A 25,169-nucleotide genomic window follows, 5' to 3' on the forward strand; every position below is an offset into this window, starting at 1 on the left:
ATGATTTTATTTGTACCCTTGCAAAATATATAATTTACCTGGTAGAGATTTCATTGTCGCTGATTGTAGAATCGTACCCCTGTTTGGTACTAAAATGACTATCCAGTATTTACTATAACATAGTAATCGTCATCATTAACCCGTTATTATGCCACTGCTGGTCACGAGTCTCCTCATGAGACGGATTAGACCATAGTCCACCGCATTGGCCAATTGCGAATTGGTACTCACATGTCTTCGAAAACTTTGATTTTTAAAGATTTCTCAGGTATGCAGGTTTCGTCACGATGTTTTCCTTCACCGTTTAAGCAAGTGATAATTATTTTCTAGTACGTCTATAACTTTGAAAAATCAGAGGCCTGGGATTTGAACCTCAGACCCCTCTATCATGAGGCCGAGTTTCTTAACAACTAGGCTATCACTGCTGTTTATCATAACATAGTATTATCCTGTACAACGTGTGTATGTTTGTTCTTTTGTAATAACATTACGCTTTCTAAATAGTTGGGCTCGTCTATTTATTTGAAATTTATGCTTTCGCAATGGTTCAATCGTTGCCAATTGAAGGGGTCAGCGGCACTTGCACTGTACATTCCTATGGAAGGGACATATTGATAACAGTTTTACTAATCTAAATATTTAACTATTCATGTATGTTTCTCACTTTGATATTATAAAATCGAATTAAGAAATTCCAATTAAATACTTAATATGGATGGAAATGTCGTGTCACAATCGTGGTGTAAAATATCACACCGGATCAAATGGGTTATAAGATTCAAAATTAAATAAACAATTAACCGATGGTTTCAACAATTGTTCGTTTAAGGTAAATTTAGTATAAGGTAAAGATAAATAAGAAGCTTCTATTTTTCTGTAAAAGATAATAACTGTTTACTGAAGCATGACCTTTCCTTAAAAATTATGACTTATAGGTACATACGAGTATCTGCTAAGAACAACAACTACTATAGTGTAGACAGTCAATCAATCACGTCAATCAAGTCAATTGAAGGTAGACTAAAGTGTAGACAGTAGTCAAATAATTGATAGGTCATTTTGTTTTGCTTGAATACTGTGCAACGCTTAGGTCAATAGAAGTCAACTATTCGAATTTTAAAACGATAGAATGAACTTCAATTGTATTTCGATCAGGCAAGTTTTTCAATAAATATATTCCTGTTAGTAGAGGATCCCAGTATAAGTCGACCTTGACTGAGCTGGTCAATGGATGAAACGTTTTTTATATTAATTATATTAAATATGTCAAAAAAGTTTTAGTTCAGAATATGATTAATTTTTATTCTTAAACAATGCAGGTTAATAGAAAAATTACATACTTATCGAAAGTATGAAGCCTATATATTGACTATTTTTAGACAACCCATTTGCAATATAATTATCAACATATTTAATTCGACTAAAAATACTTTTCATCCATTAATCAGCTCGGTGAAGGTCGTCTTGTATCGGGATCTTAGACCATGTATATTATCTTTACCATACCGATCACCGTGAAAGTGAATAACGTCTCCAATTCTTCCAATCAGGAATTGGCAATTTTTCCACGCATATTAGTGTTAGTACCAGCTGATATAAATAATATAACTCTATCAAGTTGTCACTAGATGGAGCTGTTTTCCAAATGTGTCAATATACAATATATTTCAATCATTCTCGAAATGTATTTTAATAACCTATGTTTACAAAGGCGATAATAAATTTATTGTTTTTCAAGTTAAGTTTAATAATAACTATCCAGTTGGTACACAACTTCTGTGATCAGTGCGTGACATTTCCGTAAGCTAAAAATACATTAACCAATTTTCCTTAATGAAATCTTACTTCAAAAAGAATTTAAAACTTTGTAATTTAAGTCAAACATTCTCATATTTGGTTCACACTAAATTATATCACACAAATCTTATTGAATAGGCAGTGACGAAACAAGACCAAAAAGTTTGATCGAAATCTCTCCGGACTTGTCATATAAATCATAAAAACTTGGACGTATTATACTGCGGTATATTTAAGTGAACAAGAGTATTCAGTACAATGCCATGTAAACCCAGCCTTAATAAAACGTCACGTCAGCAAATATTTCACGCCAGTATTTTTAGTTTTATTACTAAACACAAAGACGCTAAGAAGTAGTCATTAGTTTAAAGGAAAACTAAACTAAAGTTAGTTCAATCTTAGTCGAGCGCAAGAGTTAAGATTGGCAACTCATTAACTAACTTTTGTTTTGAGTCAGTTGCAGTTTGTGGATTGCAGATAGTTTAGCCGTGACTAAGAAGCTAGTAAATTAACACTTAAATGAACAACACTGTTATTTTATAATTATACGGTTTGGTTTCAACAGCCCATAATATTTTATAATGACATAATTAAATCGGCGATATTTTATAAAAAGTTGTTAACGAAATTGGACTTACGGAGATAAAATTTAAATGTTAATAGGTATGTGATAAAATTCGGTGACAAAAACTTGTCGAATTAACTGAAATTTGTTGGTTGCAATCTTTTTATATTCTGTTTCTGAAGACATATATCTCAACGTAGCCCTAGGACGTCTAGGACTATTAGAGTATTTTCGCCACACCAAATTATTGGAGCTAAACATGGAGGTTACCAAAATTATATAAATATAGTTAAGTTAATAAATTAAGTTATATTTTCTTACCAGATAATATCGCCTCTTTTCTATCATATCAAACATTTTTATTTTATTTTAAAGTATGTTTAACACAAAGAGATTTTATAACGATTCTATATCGACTGCGCTTAAAATCACTGTGAAAGATACTGTTAATCTTAAACTATAGAACAGTCGTTTGCAATCTTATCTGAACAATATTGAAGATATTCATCTCAGATTTTGTTTTTACGTTTTATATAACATTGCACATACGAATTTAAACGTCTGTAATGTATATAACAATTCTTGGTACGACTTAATTATTATGTATATATAGCACCGTAACAGCAGCACAGCATGGGTGTTACAGAGACACAATAGCCAGTAGGTACACAACCAGATTCAAAACAAATACCTAAATTCAAAGCTTACATATCTGCTTAACTAAGATCTAACGCACGGCCCCCCGTTGTTATTTCTGATATTGTAGATAACCTGTCCTGTATATTTTTGTTTACCTATGTTTTTCTAATCTCTTAAAGTTTATTTGCGCCTTATTAAATGTAATAATTTACTTTTATTTAAAAATAACATTACCTAAAAGAGAAATATATTAACCTGTCAATTTAATTTGTTTCCTTAATTTTTCAAATATTTTAAACTAATATGAATATCAGCCCCCAATATTTTTAAAGTTATTTTATTAAATGATGCAAGGTCACACTCACTTCACCTCATACACTAATGATTACCTATATGATTTAATTAAATAAATTTATAGAAAGTTAAGACGCAATCATAATATATTTTATGCAACTAGACAAGAGATCATCTCTCCTTTACAATTTAATTAATGATAGGCTAAAAATACATGATAAAACAAAATATGAATGCAGTAAACTTGTTACTAATTGGTTAAAAACCCTTACTTACGAGGAAGTAGAAAATCTGATACAAGGTTCAATTACATAGGAAAAATAAATAAATAAAATAACACACACACACACACACACACACACACACACACACGCACACACGCACACACACACACACACACACACACACACACACAACTCACACACACATACACTGTGTAATACTTTAAATATTTATTGTATCCAATGTTTTTCTATGTGCAATGTTGGAAGAGCGGGGCTCACCTAACACAAGTAAGTAACATTGCTTATCAGGTGGGCTCCAATAACTTTATATATAAGGAAAACATTGTAGAGAAGTAAATAAATTTTTTTGATTTTTTTTTTTTTTTTTTTTTTTTTTTTTTTTTATTTTAGAACTTGCAAGTCATGCACATTTCACACGGGTGAATAGGTATAATTCAAATACAGGTCTGTAGGTGAATACGACAAGAGCCACGGGCAGCAGTGTATACAATATATTATAAATACATTATATATTAAATTTAATTATGAATGGCATCCTTCATTCCACACATTACAATTTCCGATGAGTAAAAGCGCGGGCGTGAAAAATATGTCATGAAAATTACACGTTGATTCATGGTTTATTAAGATAACTTATGAAAACGGAATACTGAAATTTCTGAAAAAGCTACTCCCACCAGCTCCATTTGTTTGGTGGAAAATAAAATTGAAATAACAATCGTACGCACTAAAAGAATACCGCGACTTTTAATTCGTGACTGGTAAAAATAGGTTAAGTTATATTTTAAAATCCTATCCATAAGAATCAATTTCTTATAATCAATTATTATTATTTTTAAATAATTTAATTCAATTCGTGCAGTATGATTCCCTTTATAGTTATAATTATGTATGCATTGTATTACGTTGCCATGTATGCTGTGTATTGCAGTGTTTATTGTATTATATTAAATTGCATTACATTACATGGCACGATGTTACAGCGTATTGAATTGTATTGCATCTAATCGCATTGCGTTACGCATTTCGTAAAACGCGCTATACACAGACACAACAATTATAATTAACTAATAGTCATAACATATTCCGCCAAAACTGTGTTTGATTCGAGTATAAATAAACCACGGAATGTTTGCGCGGTTGATGGACGTCGGTAATATAGTGAATAATCTACGGACGTATGGACGAACAAATTGAAACGAACTGCCACACACCTCAACATGTTTACTCCCAGAATCCAATACTAACGTCAGTCACGGTCATGGCTTATTTTGTAGTAATTCTACGAAAATGCTAAAAAATTTCGAGAGTTTCAAAGCCATATAGAGCGATCAAAGGTCAAATCAAATTGAATTAAAAGTAAAGGTTAGGTTAGCTTAGGTTAGGATTGCATTAACAGCGGTAAAATGTGAAAGCATGCCTAGGCCTCGTCATTAGGCATAGAGAAGATAACTGTGGAGCTTTAAAACGCAGGGATCCGGCATATCCTCTGTCATCCCTGTGATTGAAAGGTATTCATTATGGATTTCCCCACATAAAGAATGATTGATACGATCGGTAGGAGTACCAAATAACTGACTATATGTGCCTCTAAAAAAGTTTAGTTATCGTTATAATGATCTTTTAATTGAGTTTTTACCAAACAATAACCTTGAACTCTTGCATTACTTGACGTAACTATTTAAACTTAACCTTCACTCATTAATCATAAATCCATTACTCGATACTTACATTGATAACTTTACTGATCGTACTAATTTAAAATATGTTCTGTTTACGCAATTTGTATTCTTTATACATTATATTTTACCAAAATTAAATACGTCCAAATGATATGTGTAATAATTTTATGTTTCCAATACTCTATTAACGATAACTTTACCACACGAGTAATGGTTTCTACATTTTAAAGTTGGTAGAGTCCTGCGTAGTTCAGATGTAGCGGGTCAGATCTCGCAATTTAAATACCGTTTTTGCAGCAGAACTACAATTTTGATTTATTATTCTATAGATGTATTTTCTACATGTAAATATCAAGTTAACTTCAGTGTCGACGAATAATTTATGTATTATTAAACCATAGACTATGATGTTTTTAGCAATGATATCCTATTTTATAATAATTATAAATCACGCAGTTTATCGACAACGTTATATAAAATTATGATGAAACAGGCCGTTAGTTATAGTGTACAATTTAACTCTGTAAGCGCTCGGTCTCAAGTCGATTTCCTGTTTCGATCTTTTGTTGAGTATGAATGACGATCAAACCGTTGGACATTATCGTACCATATCTCGGTATAACAGCTATTATGAGTGTGGTTTCGTTTAACCTACGATTTTGTAAAGAAATTAAATCGAAGTAGGTACCAATGTATCGTATTGTACAACGGCACCTGTACGATCATATGATATAAATTTTTAATTTAATGTTATTAGCCTCTCAAGGCTCGACTCCTCGATTTTCCGTGCCTCTGCCCCACAGACGAAACGCAAATACCCAGAAACTGAATAGCAATCTAGACTTCTAATTTAGTTTCACATCCTCTTTGAAGACCCATTCATTTTATACCATAGTTAATTATAGATATCTCACCGCCTTGTAATTGAAGAAAGCCAAATGGCTTAAACAGCTGACATTTCTGTCAGCCATTTAATGGCTGTCATGGCGTAATTTACGCGGAACAACACCGACATGCGCAGTTAAGACACGAAATCGATGAAAAAGTGCGGAGAAATATCATTTCATTCGTAAATGATCTAAAAACTACATTTTTTTTCATATTTTTTAAACACGTAAATAGATGACAGTGACTATTTCATTTCTAAAAACTGGTTACATTTTTTTGTTAGGAGTGAGTAGTCTTTACTAATTTATGTTTTATACCCATAATGTATAAAAAACTGGTCCACCATCTTAGGGCGCCATATTGGACGTAAAATTGCAGCACTTACCTTATCATGCATTATCGTCTAAACCATACGTTATACGCTACACTTCAGCTCAATAAAATTTCGGAAAATGGGTCAAATTTAATAGCATAATTTATAAAATAAGTTTAATAAAATCTTGTTAAAACCATCACTATTCGATCATAACTCAGCTCCTGAAAGTTATAGAAGATTGTAAATTAAAAACTCTATTAATATAAAATAATTAGTATTAAATAGTTTTGTCAAGATAACAATGAAAATATCAAGAAAAATGAATATAATTATTATAAATGGATTCTAATCAAATTAAATTTTTATTGTTTCATTGTACTAACTAGCACTGTCGGTAAATCAACTGTAGGTATAAAAAATTACGAGCGACAACACCTACTCCCATAGTTATCATGGCATAACAATAGACACGTAACCTATTTTTTATAATTACATACCGGATGCATGGAGTTTTTATAGATTCTCAACTGTGTTGTCATATTTAAATTCGAATATGACCGCTGGATAACTAATGGATAAGGGACAGGTCATAAATTAAAAATATATCGACGATTTTTCATTGACAATAGTCCCGTGTTTTGGGAAAACAGAAACGCTTAAGTCTTTGTCTGTCTGTCCGTCCGTCTGTCTAGTGACATAGAGTCGATTTCCTTTACTTGAGACAAGCTGAATATTTCGCTCCTTTTCATGTAGATATTAAAATTCAAGTCTCCAAATCGAGAACTTTGTTTTTGGGTTTTTGCTACCTTCAAAGAAATGTCTGGATTTTAATCAATTTTAATAAAAGTGACTTTGAGAATTATTGCCGCCTTCATAAGAACCACACAGAGCAAACGCGTAACATAACTTTGAAAAATAAATGTTCCCGAAATTCAAATCGTTGATCCAACGTAAAAGTCCGTATACAGAAGTTTATAATAATGCTCAAAGACAGTATAAACAACTATTTTACGTACCTCTACTTAAACTATTTTACGATAGATGCTATGTAGGTATTACCATTTTCACACCGCACATAAAGTCACTATATCGCTCTCATCATACCACATACGGAAACTCATTCCTTATTCACCACATAACTTATAATTAGCAACTCGTTTCAAAACGGAACCCGTTTGTTTAATCTTCTATTAAAAAGCTATTCTTGATTTTTATGATGTATAAGAAGTATCGGTCATGATCGAATTGCAACAAACAATGCATCATTAAATATTTTTTGCGCCACGAGCTAAAAGAAACAGTTTTGTACGCAAGAAACCAAGCAATCCGACAAAAAGAGGAATCGTGTTGATAAGAACCATAAATATACAAGTTTAAGTGATAGTTAATTGCTTACTTTTTAATAAAATTTTATGGTTTTCCAATTCTATTAATTAATTGCGGGTTTTTTCGTTGCAACAGAAATGAATCGACCATGCCGGCTTACATGTTTAAATGCGGTTAGATTTATTAATTAAACAATATAGAAGTGCACTTAGTGCAGCAGTGATAACCTAGTGGTTGAAACTTGTCAGTCTCAGTCTGAGGGGTCTGAGGTTCGAATCCCAAACACGCACATCTCTGATTTTTTCAAATTTATTAGCGTATTATAAAATTAATTATCATTTGTTATTATGAAAAAAGGAAAAAAATCGCGAAGAAACTTACACGGCTTAGAATTATTAAAAAAAACTCAAAGAAGTGTTTACCAACTCGCGCTTGGCCAGCGCGATGGACTAAGGCGTAACCTCTATCACTTTGAAACCAGACCCGCGCACAGCAGTGGGACAATAATTGGTTGGAGGTGCGTATAATCCTGTGGCCAGTATTAATTGTAATCTAGTGCCAACAGCGCAACTAGGTGTCAGCGTGGCCGATAATGGCTAAATTTCATGCGCGCTTTTGTATTTTGGAGCATTAGGCGTCCTGTCCTAATTGATCTCAGGTAGCAATCGTTAAATCATTTCAAAAGCTTTGAGTATGGTTTAAAAATCTGACACGGGTTGGCCACTAACACTTAACAAACTTTGTGGAATAATAAGGCGTTCCGCAAACTAATCCGTCAATTCGCCTTGAAGTAAGGTGTCAAATTATACTCCAGGGAGGTCCCAGACAAAAAAAATATATACGCGGCAGCCCAGTGTAAAAAGGTTTCCAGCCGATATGTTAACTTTATAATAAAACCATCTTTGCGATTTGTTTTAGTTAATAATGCGAGTAAGACTATATAAGTTATTTGTACGAGTCTATTATAATTTACTGGTCTCAAACTTATCGAAGTAACTTGATTACATTGACGCTATCGTTTGACGTTAACGTTTGAGCCAACTTTTCTAACGACGAATACGAGAGCCGAGTAACTTTCTCGATATAGAATAAATTATCATTAAAAGTATAGAACATGCAGGTATTATATTATTACTTTAAATTAGGTAGAATACTTCGTGAATCGTGGTTCAACTGCGACAGCACCATCGTCGTGCCTTATAGCAGGTATATAAGTTCAGTAAAGTAAGAGAAGCGTGGTAGTTAATAAGAGGGGTCCATTGTTTGACCTCAGATAAACTTCAGTTGTCTTTTAATTGTCTTGTATTGCAATCACCACTTAAAATTACGAGAAAATAAGATTACATGTCTGTTGCTATTTTTAAACAAAAAAACATTCGTTCTCAAAGACTTACAGATAATAAATATAAATATGTATAATAGTATTTTTAACTATTTGTAGATATGCACGTTGATCATATCAGGTGTAATTATCACATATTTGCTATTTCTATTATACACGTATAAAGTCCAAGAAGTTCAAGATCTTGGACTTTACTTAATAAGAAAATGACAGCAATGGTCATCTTAGAGGATAATTATAGGCACTAGTTGACAAAGTAATCAAACTTAGTTGTTGATTGGTTAGACATTATCTAATCGTCCGCACGGACGACACCGTCTCCATTCAAAATCCAGAATCAATAGATCTGTTCGATAACTACCTTCACTATTAAATTACACAAGACTTGCATTTACATACGCCGCAGTGATATAATATTTTCAATAATTATAACAATATAAACATCAGTAGTTCTAAGATACTCGTTATTGGCACTAGTTGACAAAGCAATCAAAGTTAGTTGTGGATTGGTTAGACGTTATCTTAGCGTCGGCGCGGAACACGCCGTCTGGATTCTAAAACCACAGTCTATAGAACTATCCGGTAACTCACTTTATTATGATAAACCGCTGACATTATATTGCTAATTATAACTAAAAGTACCAATAGTTGTAAGATACTAGTTATTGGCACTAGTTGACAAAGTAATCAAACTTAGTTGTTGATCGGTACGACGTTATCTTAGCGTCGGCGTGGAACACGCCGTCTGGATTCGAAAACCACAGTCTATAGAACTATCCATTAACTAACTTGATTATGATAAACCGCTGACATTATATTGCTAATTATAACTAAAAGTAAGTACCGATAGTGCTATGATACTAGTTAGTGGCACTAGTTGACAAAATAATCAAACTTAGTTGTTGATCGGTAGACGTTATCGAGTCGACGCGATAAACGCCGTTTCGAAAACCGCAATCAATGGAATTACTTGATTACTAACCCATTAATAAATTTAATAAATATGGATTTTCCCTAATAATCTATAATTATATAAACCGCAGCAAGAATAATAATTATAAGATGACGTCGAAAAAGTAGTATTTTTTTTCATAGTTGGATTTCGAAATTAATCCTGTCATACTTGTTTCTGACAAATAGCAGTAGTTTTTAACGCTGTTGCTTTCTAGTTTAAAGGGTCATAAGGAAAACATACGTTTTCCTATTTAGTCTTCAGGAAGTAAACAGGAGATCGTATGTTGTTTATCGTATGTTTAGTGTAACGCATCTGTGAGCGATCTCAGGTAGAACTACGAGTACAGTCCTATCTAGGATTGATTAGAGATGCGTATGGATGGCAGTGGCCACATACCATCAGGTCTGCATACTCGTTTGCTACTTCTATATGACGGCCCTTATAAGATAATCATTATTATTGCTAGTTGACAAAGCAATCAAACTTGGTTGTTGATCGGAGACGTTATCATTGCGTTGCAGACAACATGCTGTCTGAGTTCGAAAACGCGCAATCTATAAGTTGAAATTAGTTAACAAACTCCATTATTCAATATTGATGAACTGTGGATTTTGCCAATGATCTGCTACTCAATGAATTTTAAATGATACCAACTCCGTGTAAACACGTAAAGTTTGTTTTTTGTTACGAAGATTTATTGTTATCTTCACGCAGTAATGGTCTAGAGGTGTGAATGCCGGCCTCCCACTCTGTAAGTCATGTGCATTTGATATTAATTTTCACGTGTTTTAATCGTGAAAATAACATCGTTAGGAATAATATTGTGCATTTGAGAGTTTTCTATAAGGTTTTCAAAGGAGTTTGTTTACCACACTGAGTGATATGACCTTATTATTCTGAAACCCATGTTTAGCACGACTTTACCATTATATATCTTGGTCGTTTAAAGATTACCAGCTCATAATCCTTATGAACAGAAAACTTTGTTAAAGTAATTATTAGCTGATACGCTTTAAGCCTAGTCATGTAAAGTTTTTAAATGGTTTTATTATGGGTATAAGCGAATTAATTAAATTATTACTAAGTCGCAGGGTAGTATTTTTTTGTAGTTCATTCATTTTATCATTTATATTAATCCTCTACCCCAAGTAATCAAATATCCACTGACTTTGTTCGCAGACGATAGTACCATATTATTTTTCAATGAAAACATAAATAATTTAGAAAGTGACATAAACGCATCCTTGGTATGTCTAATTGAATGGCTCGAATCAAATAATCTTAAAATAAATTTAGAAAAAACTAAAATAATGAACTTTAGACAACAAAAAAATTTTGCACAGAATCTTAACATTAACTATTTAGGACACAAAATAGTGGAAACAGAAACCACAAAGTTCTTGGGCCTATACTTAGATTCTAACGTAAAATGGAAAACTCATATAGATTTTGTATGCAAAAAAATGAATAAATTATCGTATGCACTTCGTATGTTGAGAAAAACAGTTCCTCAAAAAACCGTTCTGACTGCATATCATGGTTGTGTCGCCTCAACACTTAGATATGGTATCATATTTTGGGGTAATTCAATAGATTGCATTTAAAGCACAGAAACGCTGTATCAGGTTGATGTGCAACTTAAAACCATGGGAGTCATGCAAACCTTATTTTACACATCTTAAAATCCTACCAATGCCATGTCTCTATATATTAGAGTGCAGTATATTTGTGTACCTTAACATTCACCTATTTGAGTTTAAGACTCGAGCACGTAGAGCAGCTAACTTATGTATATTAGCATCCAAAACACACTTATATAAACAATGTATATTCGTCAAAGCCCCAATTATATATAATAAGTTACCCGCAACGATCCGTTCCACTATTGAAATTGAACTATTTAAGCGGAAATTATATAATTTTTTAATTGACAAGTGTTATTACTCACTAAATGACTTTTTAAATGACAAATCTATATAATAAACATTGTTATCCAATATTAATTATTTTTCCATTATAATTTAATTCAAATGACTAATAATAATTATTATATTTCTATTGTTGTAATTAATATTTTTTTAATGATTTGCTACTTATATCTTATTGCACAATTATTGTATGCCCACCTGTGGCGGGAATATGTAGGACTCAAAATATGTTTGTACCATGCACCATGTACCCATGTTCCACAATAAATTTGATTTGATTGATTGATTTGATTTGATTTGTACCCTGAGTACCTTAATGGTATTTTTTGGTATAATTATGGTACAATTATGGTACTATACCATAATGATTGTGCTGTTAGAAAATATAGGTGAAATATACTAAAAATAAACACTATTACCTTCTATTTATAGCTCTCAAGCTTTCTAACCATTGATAAGATCCGCGATATGACAAGGGTTGCACGTTTCTATGTAGATTCATTCAAACATCGTAAAACGTTTTTGCAATTGACTAGAGATAAAACGGTAACGAAACACGAAAGAAAAGTGTCATTAAACCTCTGTTATACAGATTTAATGGCATTGGCTCGTTTAAAAGAAAATTTACTGGACAGCGTCGGAGTTTTATACCAACCTGTTGCATGTTTTCTATCAAAAGGAGGATATTAAATCGGATACGTATCAAGAAGGGCTGTTAACATCACTTTTATTTACTTATACAATACCTTCAGGTAAGTATTCAGTTATTACCAACAAATATTTGTACCTCTCAGTATATTTCCTTATGTGGTAGCTTTGTTTCATTGTTAAGATTCGCAATGTGCATACGATAGCATTTTTATTCTCACAGACATTGCGATTTCGTAAGATTAAAATTATGTCTTATTCACAGTTTTTTATCTTATATCTTTCTCTATTTCTAAATATCAGTGGACTTTATGTTCAAAAATATAATTTACGCATTATTGTTAACGACTTTAAAGAAAACTAGTTGTCATTCCTAAAAATAAGCGTCGTTAACTACCGTGTTGTCTTATCTTAAGTGTTTTTTTATGATTTGACAAATTCACGTGAATAAATAGTAATATAGTTTTGTTTTATAAAATTGTGGTCGTTAACATAAAATATATATTACGGTCGGAAAATTAAATAAAATAAATATTGCAGACGAATTAAAAAAAAAACAAAAAAAACGGTGAATACTCACATAGCTCGTTACTTCATCGAGGTGTGACTGAAGGGTGTCGACATTTTCTTCCGACACCAAGTGGTTTTTCAGTTTCAGCGGCTGCGGGACTTTGAGACGCAAGTTGGTTTTCACTGTCTTCTGGCCATTAACTTTGAAGTCACTCGCGCCACTAAAGGGACAGGACGATATCCCATTATATTGTTCGAGTTTCCCTAAAACGTCCAATTTTCTGAAATCAGTCTCGGTGGTACCGTAATCCGCGTCCATTTTCCCGAAATCGATCTCCGATTCTATCGAGTCTTTTTTAAGCAATATTTATAAAACTATGTCATTTATGTTTAAAGGTTTAAAGTATTTTGTTTACGCGCGCAGTTGGCGTGTCCGCGGCAACATAATATATATGTTTAAGCGAGTAGCTCCGAATGCGAACTGAAGTGAGCACGCGGTTGTCTCGGCAACCGGTAAGCGGTTATAAAGATTGCTAACCAGTATACGCAAAAAAGAATCAACAAGTACACGTCACGCATCGCGTCAAAAAACCTCAACCTTGTGGGTAATGGTAGACTCCCGCGTTTGTCACTGCGCCCTGCCCGGCCTTTATATACAGTAAAGGGCTCGTATCACTTGCCTTATTTTGAAACTGCGGTAGTAAGAAATGTAATCTGACTAAGGGGTCACTGCCGGTCATTGCCATCAGTTAGCAACCCTAAGGATAGAAATATAATCAAATTTAAAAGCCTCAAAACAGTCTTAACGCATTCTTCAAACCTACATAGAGTATACTTACGACGGTATTATAAAACAAAACTTATAAAACAGGTGACGCGGTTGGACCGCCACAGTCGAATCATGAGGAGTCAGTCCTTTATAATTATAAACTAGTAATTACTAGCTTTTATAGTAAGTGATAATTTTAATAATAAAAGGTCTCGAATTCGACTATAGACCAACAAGAAATAACACTACTACCCATTTAATTGTATCAATATGACCCACTTCAGCCGTAAGTATTTAGCGCATATACCATTAACTTCAAATACTTCACACGTTATTTTTCACAGCAATATCAAAATTAAACTTCTGGGAATATGTATTCACGTGCTAACAATCACAAATTATGATGTTTCATCGTGCTAAGACATCTATTTCCACGTTAAATTGTTATAATGCTATGGAAAATCTTAATAGTTTTCTGATAAAATCGCAAAAATACTAGAAAAAGAACAATTTATATGATTACAGTCTGTAATTATGTAACTTTGTAAGATTTATTTCTATAAAAATTAAATACTTGCGTCATAGATCACTCTCCGTAGGATGTAGGCTTGTATTTCTCGTAAATTCATTAATATGGATTTCTTGATAAAGATGTCATTCGAAACATAAATAGTGTTTTGTTCCGATTGATACATATTGATATAGTTCACATGGAACTAAATAAAGTTAAAAATTATATGAACACAATATGTATATCGTATATTGTCAAAAATTATGTAGCGAGAAAGCGCAGTGCTTGAAAATAAAATTGGTAGGTACTCTCAAACTATAAAAATGTACTTCAAATAGTGGAGGTTCATTGGTAGAGCCTCATAAGAGTCAAGCTCAAATACCTCGAATTAGTTATCTATTTACTATTTAAGATGTAAAAATGTAGAATCTATTTATTTATTTCATAGATATACTGGATAAGAATCATTATTGTGATAAGATGTTTAATTTTAATATTATAATTAGTGTGGTTCCTTCCAAGGACGTACATACAATCTTATACCCAAACATAAATGTATTAGATGTTTATCTGACCGGGCATCGAACTCGGAGCCCTGTGGATGAGACGGGTATGATTTACATAATGTTATAAATATAACGAGAAATTTATTCAGGAAAATACTATTAATAGCACAGGTTAAGGCTATAAACCTACATATTAGACCTAAATAAGTATTATTACAGACTCTAGACCTACATATTATTCAAAGAAGCTGAAGGACACAGGATAATTATTTTACTTCGCATTTAAATAGATACTGTTTACACAATAAATATTACATATTTACATAGAACATAACTTAATAAAACTGTATGCTTCCTTCTTGTCTAAGATAATACAGTTTGTACCTATTATGTGTAAACGAAAAACCAGAATACAAGTATTTTGATGCAAAGAAACAAGATAATAAAACGTCACTTTAATACATATTAAGACTTCTGATTAGCGGATATTATAAAAAACAGACTCATATCATTTGATTAGTAGATGGGAATTGAGATTGGGAAATATTTTGTAAGGTCGAAATTCCACCTTCATATTATACTTCAAGGTAAAAAGGTAGAATTCTTTCGAAAAACCCTTTGTGGTTCGACTGGTTTAGCACCACCGCAATGTCAGTTACTGTTGTGTGCAGGTTTAAAGGGTGTGGTAATACACAAATCATTCCAAATTAGTCCTCAAGATAACAACGAATTTGACAGGCAAGTAGTAGAACTCCAGTCCTAATTGGAATAGATAACAAATATATATGAAAGGCAGAACCAGTTACCATCGATTGCTCGCTCGTTTGCTATTTCATTCTCAGAATATAAAACTTTTTAATGGAATGATATTAGTAATAAAATTGTAACCATTATCCATTGTAAATAAAATATAAGAGTTAAATGTTTACCGAAAACCTATTTATTTAAACTTTTACCTATTACACGGTTATTTTATAACGTGATACTTGAGTTGAGTCTATTATATTGAAGGATTTAATATAAACTTTTTCAAGCATAACTCTATTGTAGATATAAGTATTTATTTTAGTTATATTTATTTTTATTTCGACCTCTATACAGCGATAAACTTTATTTTGTGATTAACTTTTAATCGCCTTTCCACAATTTTGGAAAGTACTGTAATGTATTTGATACTTTAAATTAAACGAAATGATTTTGTTTCAGACAGAAATATAAATATGTATAATGTATATGCATTGAAATTTATGAATAGACAATAATATCAATCTATAGAATTACTATCCTTACTAATATTATAAATCAAAAAGTAACTCTGTCTGTCTGTCTGTCTGTCTGATTGTCTCTTCTTCACGCCTAAACCACTGAACCGATTTTAATGAAATTTTGTACAAAGATAGTCTGAGACCCGAGAAAGGACATAGGATAGTTTTTATCCCGGAAATCCCACGGGAACTAGGGATGGCGATCTAAGATCGATTAATCGGAGAATCGATCTTTTGGACCCAAAACATCGATTATTTTAATCGATATTAGTAAGGATTGAATCATAAACTATGCATTTGATCAAGTGATGATCTTTAGCAAAGTTGAAGGTACGAATTTACAGTTTTATGTATGTTAGTATGTTATATTATTTTCTTTTAAACGCGGGCGAAGCCGCGGGCAAAAACTAGTAATGAATATATTAATGGTAATAGGCGCCATGTAACTCTTATCTAGTTAAACAGTGGTATCTATTCGCATAAAATAGCAATTTACTATAAGTGGCCGAACTGATACGAACGACATTATATTGAGTCATATGAATCCATGAATCAGGTAATAACAAGAAATGTTTGCCCTTTAGTGGTTATACAGATAAGTACGGGAAAACCTTATTTATGAATATACTTTTGATTTTGTACTGCATCTGCTATTTTGTCCTTAGTAAATTCCCTTCCAAACTTAAAAGTAGGAAAGTCTTCTGCCAGATTTCTTCATTGGTGCCACTTCAACCAATTTTTTGCCTGGTTTTCCGCTGTTTGGTTGAAAATTATGGAGGATTATGGAAGATATACCTAAATTTCCGTTACAAAGACGTGGTCGGGCCTAAGTACTTTTAGTGACTTTTGTTAATTAAGTCTAATACTTGTATTATTAAGTTCGGGAGGTTGTGTTCCAATTCCGTAATAGTATAAGAAAGAAAATGTAACTGACAATTTGTAAGCGCCTCCTCAGGCCTATACAAAATGAATATCCTTGGTTTCGTACTTTCATAGTTTTTGTACAACGATCTATATGTATAACGACTTTGACATCCGCGTAGGGCAGCGGTCACCGTAACGGTGTTGAGAGAGTTCCGGTTTTGGTCATGTTGAATACGCGTACAGATTTCTGGGTCTGGGTGCTTATGTAGTCGCCATTCTTATGTATTCAAAGCAACAACAACGCAGAATATTACGTACGTACGTATTTTCGAGATACGAGTTTAAGTAGCGTAATTAATATAAACAAAAACCTGTATAATATTTTTGATTCCCTGTAGTGTGTCGTCTTTAAATTTTTGAAATTGTACGAATCCGCCTTATGTTAAAATAACTGTACTACGCAGTGTAGAGAACTACACGACTTCCTAGTACTGACTCGGGCCTTTCACAAATGTTTTATTTATAGGAACTTATTATACAGAGCCTATGTCTTTACTGAACCAATTTTTTATACCTTTCTGACAAATAAATGATTATAAAATTATATCCTTATCTACTAATACGCAAGTAAAAGGCTAATGTGACAACGTCTGAGGGAAAAGCCACTGTAATTTGGTTATTCCCACCATTATTTAAATAGCAAAAATGTATACACATAATGTTCATTCTTAGTAATGAGGATTAAGTATGAGGTGCCTACGTGAGGCAGGGCATAAGCGCATAAAATCCGGATTTCCTATACCTAATGTGACCTAAGTTCAAGTTATGACTAATTAGCAATAACATACGCAAATTATTAAGTGATTTACATAAAATAACATCAGTTTTTGATAGTGATACTTCTATGTGTCTAGGTGTTATTTTATGATCACTACCTTGTCATAATATTTTTTTTTATATTTTAATGCAATAACCTGTATTCTTATTACTTATATATAAATCGAAAGTAATTAAGGGTTTAAACGAAATAAAAGAGTTAACGTTATCGAATTATAAGGAACTTTATTTCATCAATAACACAAAAATTCACAGAATTTAGGTTTCAAGTCAAAACTATCATTAAAATCTTGTTTTTACAGTCATAAATATCATTAATTATCGAAATCGTGCAAGACAATAATTATATTTGTGATATGAATTTGATAACAATACATAGATTTAATTTTGAAATTTAGTCCCAAAGTGCTCCTTTATATTAAGAGGATATGATATTAAATTGTAAATATCTGATAAAGATATTTATTATATTCATCGTAATGTACTTTAAATAGAAATATTAATCATTAGAAAGATTCTTGTATATTAAATTTATAACATGAATAATAGAAAATATTAATACATTTCTTACGACTAGCTTAAAGGATCACAAATTCAACACTCATTAAAATACTCGTAACTCTATTATAGGACAGAGCTATAAAGTTACCGCAATAAACTTAATCATAGTCGAAAATGGTAATGTTATCCTACTGTAGAACTCTTACGAAAATAATATAATATTTTGCATAACTTAAAATGAATATAACATTATAGTTCTAAGTCTTTAGCATAATGCAATAAAACAATTCGCTCATAACGAATACTAACTAAAGCTAGGAAGATAGGCGACTAAATATGAATGGACGATAATATTCTGAGTACATGATGAGACTGATAAAATTGATATCATAAAATTTAATAAATTACCATCTAATGAATGTAAAATAGCAAATTCGCTTAACATTGAAGAGCTATTAAATAGTATCATGAATCGAAGCTACACGAAGAAATATTTAAAAACAAAATAGACACCTTGTGCGTTATTTAATTTAAGTACACCCTGCTTGAAGTCCTTTTAAACATCAAAACAATCGAATGACAAAGCAGATTTTAGAAACAATTAACGTACAAGTATACTAGTTACATTAATGAGGTTACAAACTTCAAAGATTATGTACAAAAATAATCAAATATTTATCAACACAACCTCCGTGGTCGCTGGGAGGGGCTCGAAAAATTCATTTGCATTGCGGAGTTAAATTCATTACGAAGAAGGCTTAATTGACTAAAAGCAGTACAAGTAGCAATTGCGAATTGTAGTCAATTACTTTTTAGTAAAATTGAATTTAAATAAATTACGCGTAAATAGCTTATAGTAATTTCAATATCGTTAAAATCTTTCACAATTTTTATATTCGATCAATGATGAAGCATTAATCAATTTAAAGTTTTACGTAGTACTGATTTTTAAATTATATGCATATTTAATTTTAAAGATGAATTATTACTAAGAAATATGAAGTTTGATAAAATCTCTATAGACGACTTGTTTTATGTACTCTTATAATAAATTTATTTATAAGATCTGAAGACGAGAAAATAGAACAACATTTATATATTTATGTAAAAGCATCTTATACTAAAGACGCTCTTTAAACCAGTAGCTAAAATGACAATAGTTACATATTATTATTATATACATTGAAATCCTTAAAATTTAAGCATAATTATAATGTTCACGATACTAGAATTCTTCAAAGTACAATATAATATTTAAAATCTTTAAAGTTAAAGATACAGAATCACAAATGCCCTAATTGATTTAATGCCTTCACAGGATCAAACTTGAGAAATACTTATTAAATTAATGTTTCGACGTTAAAGTGAGAAAGTTATAGTGGCACGAGCTTTAGATAGCCCATAAGTTTTTAATGAAGATATCACTAATTACTTTAAACACATCACTGCCGGTAAGTCCGTTATTCATACATTAGTGAAGTTACTTGATTTATCTAATGTATTTGAAGATAGATATTTATTTCAAGTAGAACTCATGAAACAATCAAATTGACTAATGACGTTATGATGACTCGCGGGGAAAATGACATATTTCTTGAAATACTGACGTGAATCAAGTTGACGGTGAAGTATCGGAAAAACATGAGTTTTATGAGAAATTCATAATAAAATAATTATAGAAAGTTCTGAAAAGATTCAAGTTACCATCGGTGCTTGCTGAAAGAAGCTGAAATTGACAGGCAATTACTAAAATATATATATTGATGTATTTAAAAGTGACCTAATTAATAGTAATACTGATGCATTATAAACTGAAGTTAACAGTGAAGTACCAGGAATATATAACGATATATTAGGAAACCCGAAAGGTTCACAAAATGTCAATCATTTTCTAACACTTTTTGCCACTATTAGAAAATGATGGAACTACTACTTGTTAGGGGAAGATCTCACGTTCGACTAGATGATCATGTTTGGTGAGCGGCAGAGTGGCGGAGAGCTTCGACAATCTCAGTTCAAAGTTTGTATACTTGCAAGATGAAGAAAACTTTAACAGCGTGATTAAAAACACGTGATACCATCCCTTAATGGGTTGGATATCGTACCTAATATCTGAAAGCGACTTAATTAGTAATACTGTTTGGGAGTTTGTGATGTTGAAGAACTTTGATAACGTGATTCAGAAACGTGGCGCTACCTCTTAAGTTGAACTCACCTAATATTGTTCGGGAGTTTATATTTGTATATGCAAGATATTATCTCTTAAGGAGTTGTGGAATCACCCTACCTAATATTCGAATAATCATCCACCATCTGTTAACAAGTTGAAGTCGTAGGTAATATCCGATAACGTGATTCAGAAATACGTGGCGCTATCTTAACGTTTTGAAGTCCATCTAACAAGTTGAAATAGTAGCTAATATCCGATAGCGTGATTCAGAAACACGTGGCTTAACGGGTTGAAGTCCACCTAACAGATTGAAGTCGTAGCTAACATTGGAAAGCGGCTTAATTAATAATACTGTTTAGGAGTTTGTATATTGTGTATGTGTATCCAAGATGTTGCGAAAACTTCCTCAGCGTTTCCCACTTCTAACAGGTTGAAGTAGTAGCTGATATCCGATAGCGCGATTCAGAAATACATGGCGGCATCTTTTGAAGTCCACCTAATGAGTTAAAGTCGTAGTTAACATTCGAAAGCGGGCTTAATTAGTAATACTGTTCGAGAGTTTGTATATATCCAAGATGTTGTGAAAACTTCCATAGCGCCATCTTCTAGCGGGTCAAAGTCGTAGGTAATATCTGAAAGCGGCTTAATTATTAATACTTTTCGAGAGATATATCCAAGATGTTGCGAAAACTTCCACAGCGCTTCCAATTTCTAAAAGGTTGAAGTAGGAGCTAATATCCGATAGCGCGATTCAGAAACACGTGGCTTAACGGGTGGAAGTCCACCTAACAAATTGAAGCAGCAGCTAACACTGGGAAGCGGGCTTAGTAGTGCAGTGGTGTGCGGGTGCCGCGGCGTCAGGGCAGCGCGGCGCGGTTGCGGCGCGCGGACTCCCGCGACGCGCTGTGCACCTCCGCCGTGCGCAGCGTGATGCCGAAGATGTCCTCGTGGTAGCGGTTCTCCTCCTACGTGACGGGAGGAATGGAAGAAACATTGATAACGGCGGCTAAGTATTGTAAGTAGCTATGTATAGTAAGTAAGTTGAAATTGAAAACAGTAAAGACGGGCTACCGGTTCTTTTACTACTTGAAACCAACGTTTTAAACTACAAAATCTTAATCTGTATTGTAAATCGAAAAAACAATAAAAATCTAAGACATATCAATTGATTTCTAAATTTAAAGTTATATAAAAACTAAAAAAAACGTAGTCGTAAACGTGAAATATTTATCCAATGTGAATATTCTTCGCTGAATAAAAACAGTTATTATAAGCACTTACTTCACTGTCTCTAATTTGAAAATACTTGAAACCTATTTATAATAATATTGAAGACAAAATGAAGCCAACCAACCTTCAGAGTAAACATGAAACTTTGAACTTGTTCATCGCTCATATTGCCGTGTTTTTTAATAATTCCCTTCAATTTTTGATGGACATCTTCCGCCATCTTACAATCCCCGCATACATAGAAGTGCCCTCCTTTGTTAACCAAAAGATCGTGCAACTCTGGACCCTCTTTTTCTGCTAATTCTTGGACGTAAATCTAAAATGGAAAGTTTTCGTTCATTCAATTCAATTATTTTTATCGTTATTCTATTTTTGTGTACACAATCGTAACATAATAAGATTATCTAGAGTAATCAATCTTACCTTAGGGAAGTTTTTCTCCCTTGACAAAGCAAGGTAGACCTTCGTGAGTACGCCTTCTTTGAGCGCTTGCTCCTTTTCTTCTCTATACAAGTCCATAGTTTTAGTCCGACATCCAAAGAAAAGCCAAACTGGTCCAGCAGTTGGACGAGTACGAGAAGTAAGCTGAGCTCTGCGATGATGCCAGAATCCACGGAAAGGAGCTATTCCTGTACCAGGACCTATCAGTATAAGAGGAACCGATAGATCTTCAGGAAGATGGAAGTTCGGAGCACTGAAATATTGTGAAAGAGTTAGTATGACGACATCGAATGATGGCACAGATAATGAACTACGCCATACAATGTTTACCTTCGAATGAATAGATAAACCTCATCGCCCGGCTTGCGATCCATGAGATAGTTCGAGCAAACACCGTAGTGGATAGGACCTTCGCCATCTGTTTGAACATGACATCACTATAATCAATCTACATAAAAATAGATAGACACCTAATTCGGTTATAATTAAGCGAGTCATTTCCGAGAATACTGTAAATGAAATTCGTCGCAAACTAAAATAGATCATATTGTAATCAGATTTTCACTGGAATTCGTAATGTACGAGCAAAACGTATGTGGGAATCGACGGTAATAAACTACGAGGTGCTATTATAGTGACTACGTGAGTCTAATGTTTATTTACTCGTACTAACCTTGAGTGCGGTACGTAACTACGGCCACAGTGAGATGCAGTCGTTTTGGATGGGCGATTGGTGATGACGAAATCGAGTAGAATCTCGGCTGCAAGGGTGATAGTAGTGCGGCAAGTAACGAAGCGCTTGGCTTGGCTGATGGGAACTGATCCAGTACCTCAGGTAGTGTTGGGAAATGGAAATGACGCCAGTCTTCGTAGGCTGCTGGATCCTATTGACAATGGGGGTTAAATAAAACAAAACAGAATGTTACTGCTAGGACCGATAGTAAGAAATTTAATAGTCACATGAGGGTATTAACTAATAGTGGGCGTATAAAAGGGCACTGTAGATCGTCTACTGGGTAGTTATTTTCCGAACTTTGTAAATAACATTACTCTGCCACTTTTGTTCATCATTAGCATTTACTTGTTTTTCTGTTAATTTATTTTGGAATGTTAAGGTTCTCAGCTTATAATAAATTAGTTTTTAAATAATTTCCTGACAATATTCCTTATAGCACTATAGAAATATAAGTGCCAACATTAAGTTATTTTAACATCCACAGTTAAACTTCTTATTGAAATAAACAATTTGTAGACTTAATTAAATACATCGAATACTTACACTGGCAAGCAAGCTAAGCTGTTTTTTCTCTTCTTCATTGTCGCATGTCTTAGCTAAGTATTGCAGGAGGATCGTCGTTGGTGGAGTTGTAATATCAACAAATCGAGTGAACAAGTCTCGTACAGTTACAGTAGGTAAACGTTCATGTGGTTCCCAAGATTTCACTGGTCCTACGAGATAGATATTTTTAAAGATAAACATCGGTTATAAATTCGCGAATAAAAATTAGAAGTTATCTAAAATTATTAAAAGAAATAGTATTCTTACCGCTGGATGTATGAGTTTCTTTCATAAGTTGCAATTGCACCGGTTGATCATAATTATCAACATCTGTCAGACGAGCCAGCAAGCTGTCTACTAATTCTTTTCGATTGCATGCTATAATTCCCACGTGATCTCCTGGATCGTACTTAATTTCACTCTGGAATAAACATCACTGATTTAATCTTTTTATTCAAAACATATTAATTTTGAGCGATATGTTACTGCAGATTTGTTGTATAAATTTTATATTTTCAAATATAAGTTTGTTCTTCTAATTGCCAAACCATAAATCAATATAGTGCTTTACCTTTGGTTCCATGTCGATAAATATGGTAGATCTTTCTGCAGACGAATCACCCAGATCCATATTGGCTTTGACCACACAAGTGACCAATTGCCTGTTAACAGCTGACTGCAGAGCGTTAGGCAAAGCGGGTGGATTGCCAGCGGGATGGGCGAAGCGAACAGTTTCCTCACTGAGGGCAACTGTACCAAGTGCTCGCTTAGCTTCTTGGAGAGTTTCATCGTCGTCCAAACAGAATGTTTCACATGAGACCTACGGAGAAACTACGTTGGTAAATTCTATTTTAAAATTATTTTACATTGTTGTATACATGGAGCAGTGATAGCCTAGTAGTTAATAAACTCGGCCTCTCGACCGAAGGGTCCGAAGTTCAAATCCCTTTGATTTTTCAAAAGTTATGTGAGTATTAGAAATTTATTATCACTTATTTAACCGGTGAAGGAAAATATCGTGACAAACCTGCACACCAGGGAAATTTATATAAATAAAAACTCAAATGTATGAGAATTCTATCAATAGGCATTTGGCAAGCGCGATGGAGAATGGCCTTATCCCTCTCATTCTGAAAGGAGAACCGTGCCCAGCAGTGGGACAATAATAGATTGATGATGATGATGATGACGGCACACGTGGAAAGTTTACGTTTTTATTTATATTATGTAAATGTTGATGAAAACTAAACATAAAGCCACGCCCCACGGTTATTTTTAGTATGTTACTTTTAGACATTATCAATCAACCATCTTATCTCAAGAGGCACTCAAGAAATATATAGGTAAACAAGGAACAACAAAATATCATAATGACATATTATTATCACTGATTAAATCAGCACTTATTATGCAACAAGAAATCCTATTTCGTTCAACGACATATACATTAATAATTCATCGAGTACTTGTTTTGACTAAGGAACTTTGAAATATTGGTATTGTATTTATTATTTTCTTTCAAATAGAATTTAATAATTTTGAATCTATCAAAATCAGTATCCGAATTTAGATTTCAATTGAAACCATTTATTAACACTCATGTTAACGCCACTTGCGGAAGGCCTAATCGCTAGTGACGTGTACGTGAACCCATTCCCCGG

General features: G+C 32.9%; 2 protein-coding genes across 3 annotated transcripts in view; both read right to left on the bottom strand.

Annotated features, from left to right (window-relative positions):
• The window catches only part of NOS1 (nitric oxide synthase 1), a 50,725-nt gene extending 37,070 nt beyond the window's left edge, over positions 1 to 13,655 (bottom strand). Inside the window, exon 1 of the mRNA XM_073088340.1 lies at positions 13,206 to 13,655. Coding sequence (XP_072944441.1) covers positions 13,206 to 13,454 — 249 coding nt within the window. The 5' untranslated portion in view covers positions 13,455 to 13,655. The remainder of the gene's footprint in view (positions 1 to 13,205) is intronic.
• Positions 13,656 to 21,056: 7,401 nt separating this feature from the next.
• Nos (Nitric oxide synthase) overlaps positions 21,057 to 25,169 on the bottom strand; it is a 124,697-nt gene continuing 120,584 nt past the window's right edge. For both annotated transcript variants that reach the window (XM_073088015.1, XM_073088014.1), the window contains exons 15-22: positions 24,080 to 24,328; positions 23,776 to 23,929; positions 23,509 to 23,678; positions 22,903 to 23,113; positions 22,560 to 22,647; positions 22,212 to 22,482; positions 21,913 to 22,104; positions 21,057 to 21,523 (exon numbers count right to left, since the gene is read on the bottom strand). In XM_073088015.1, the coding sequence (XP_072944116.1) occupies positions 21,416 to 21,523; positions 21,913 to 22,104; positions 22,212 to 22,482; positions 22,560 to 22,647; positions 22,903 to 23,113; positions 23,509 to 23,678; positions 23,776 to 23,929; positions 24,080 to 24,328 (1,443 nt within the window). In that variant the 3' untranslated portion in view covers positions 21,057 to 21,415. The remainder of the gene's footprint in view (positions 21,524 to 21,912; positions 22,105 to 22,211; positions 22,483 to 22,559; positions 22,648 to 22,902; positions 23,114 to 23,508; positions 23,679 to 23,775; positions 23,930 to 24,079; positions 24,329 to 25,169) is intronic.

This window comes from Epargyreus clarus, unplaced genomic scaffold, assembly GCF_041222505.1.
Source record: "Epargyreus clarus isolate Ecla_fem2 unplaced genomic scaffold, WU_Ecla_fem_2.2 ptg000026l, whole genome shotgun sequence".
Taxonomy (NCBI): Eukaryota; Metazoa; Arthropoda; class Insecta; order Lepidoptera; family Hesperiidae; genus Epargyreus; species Epargyreus clarus.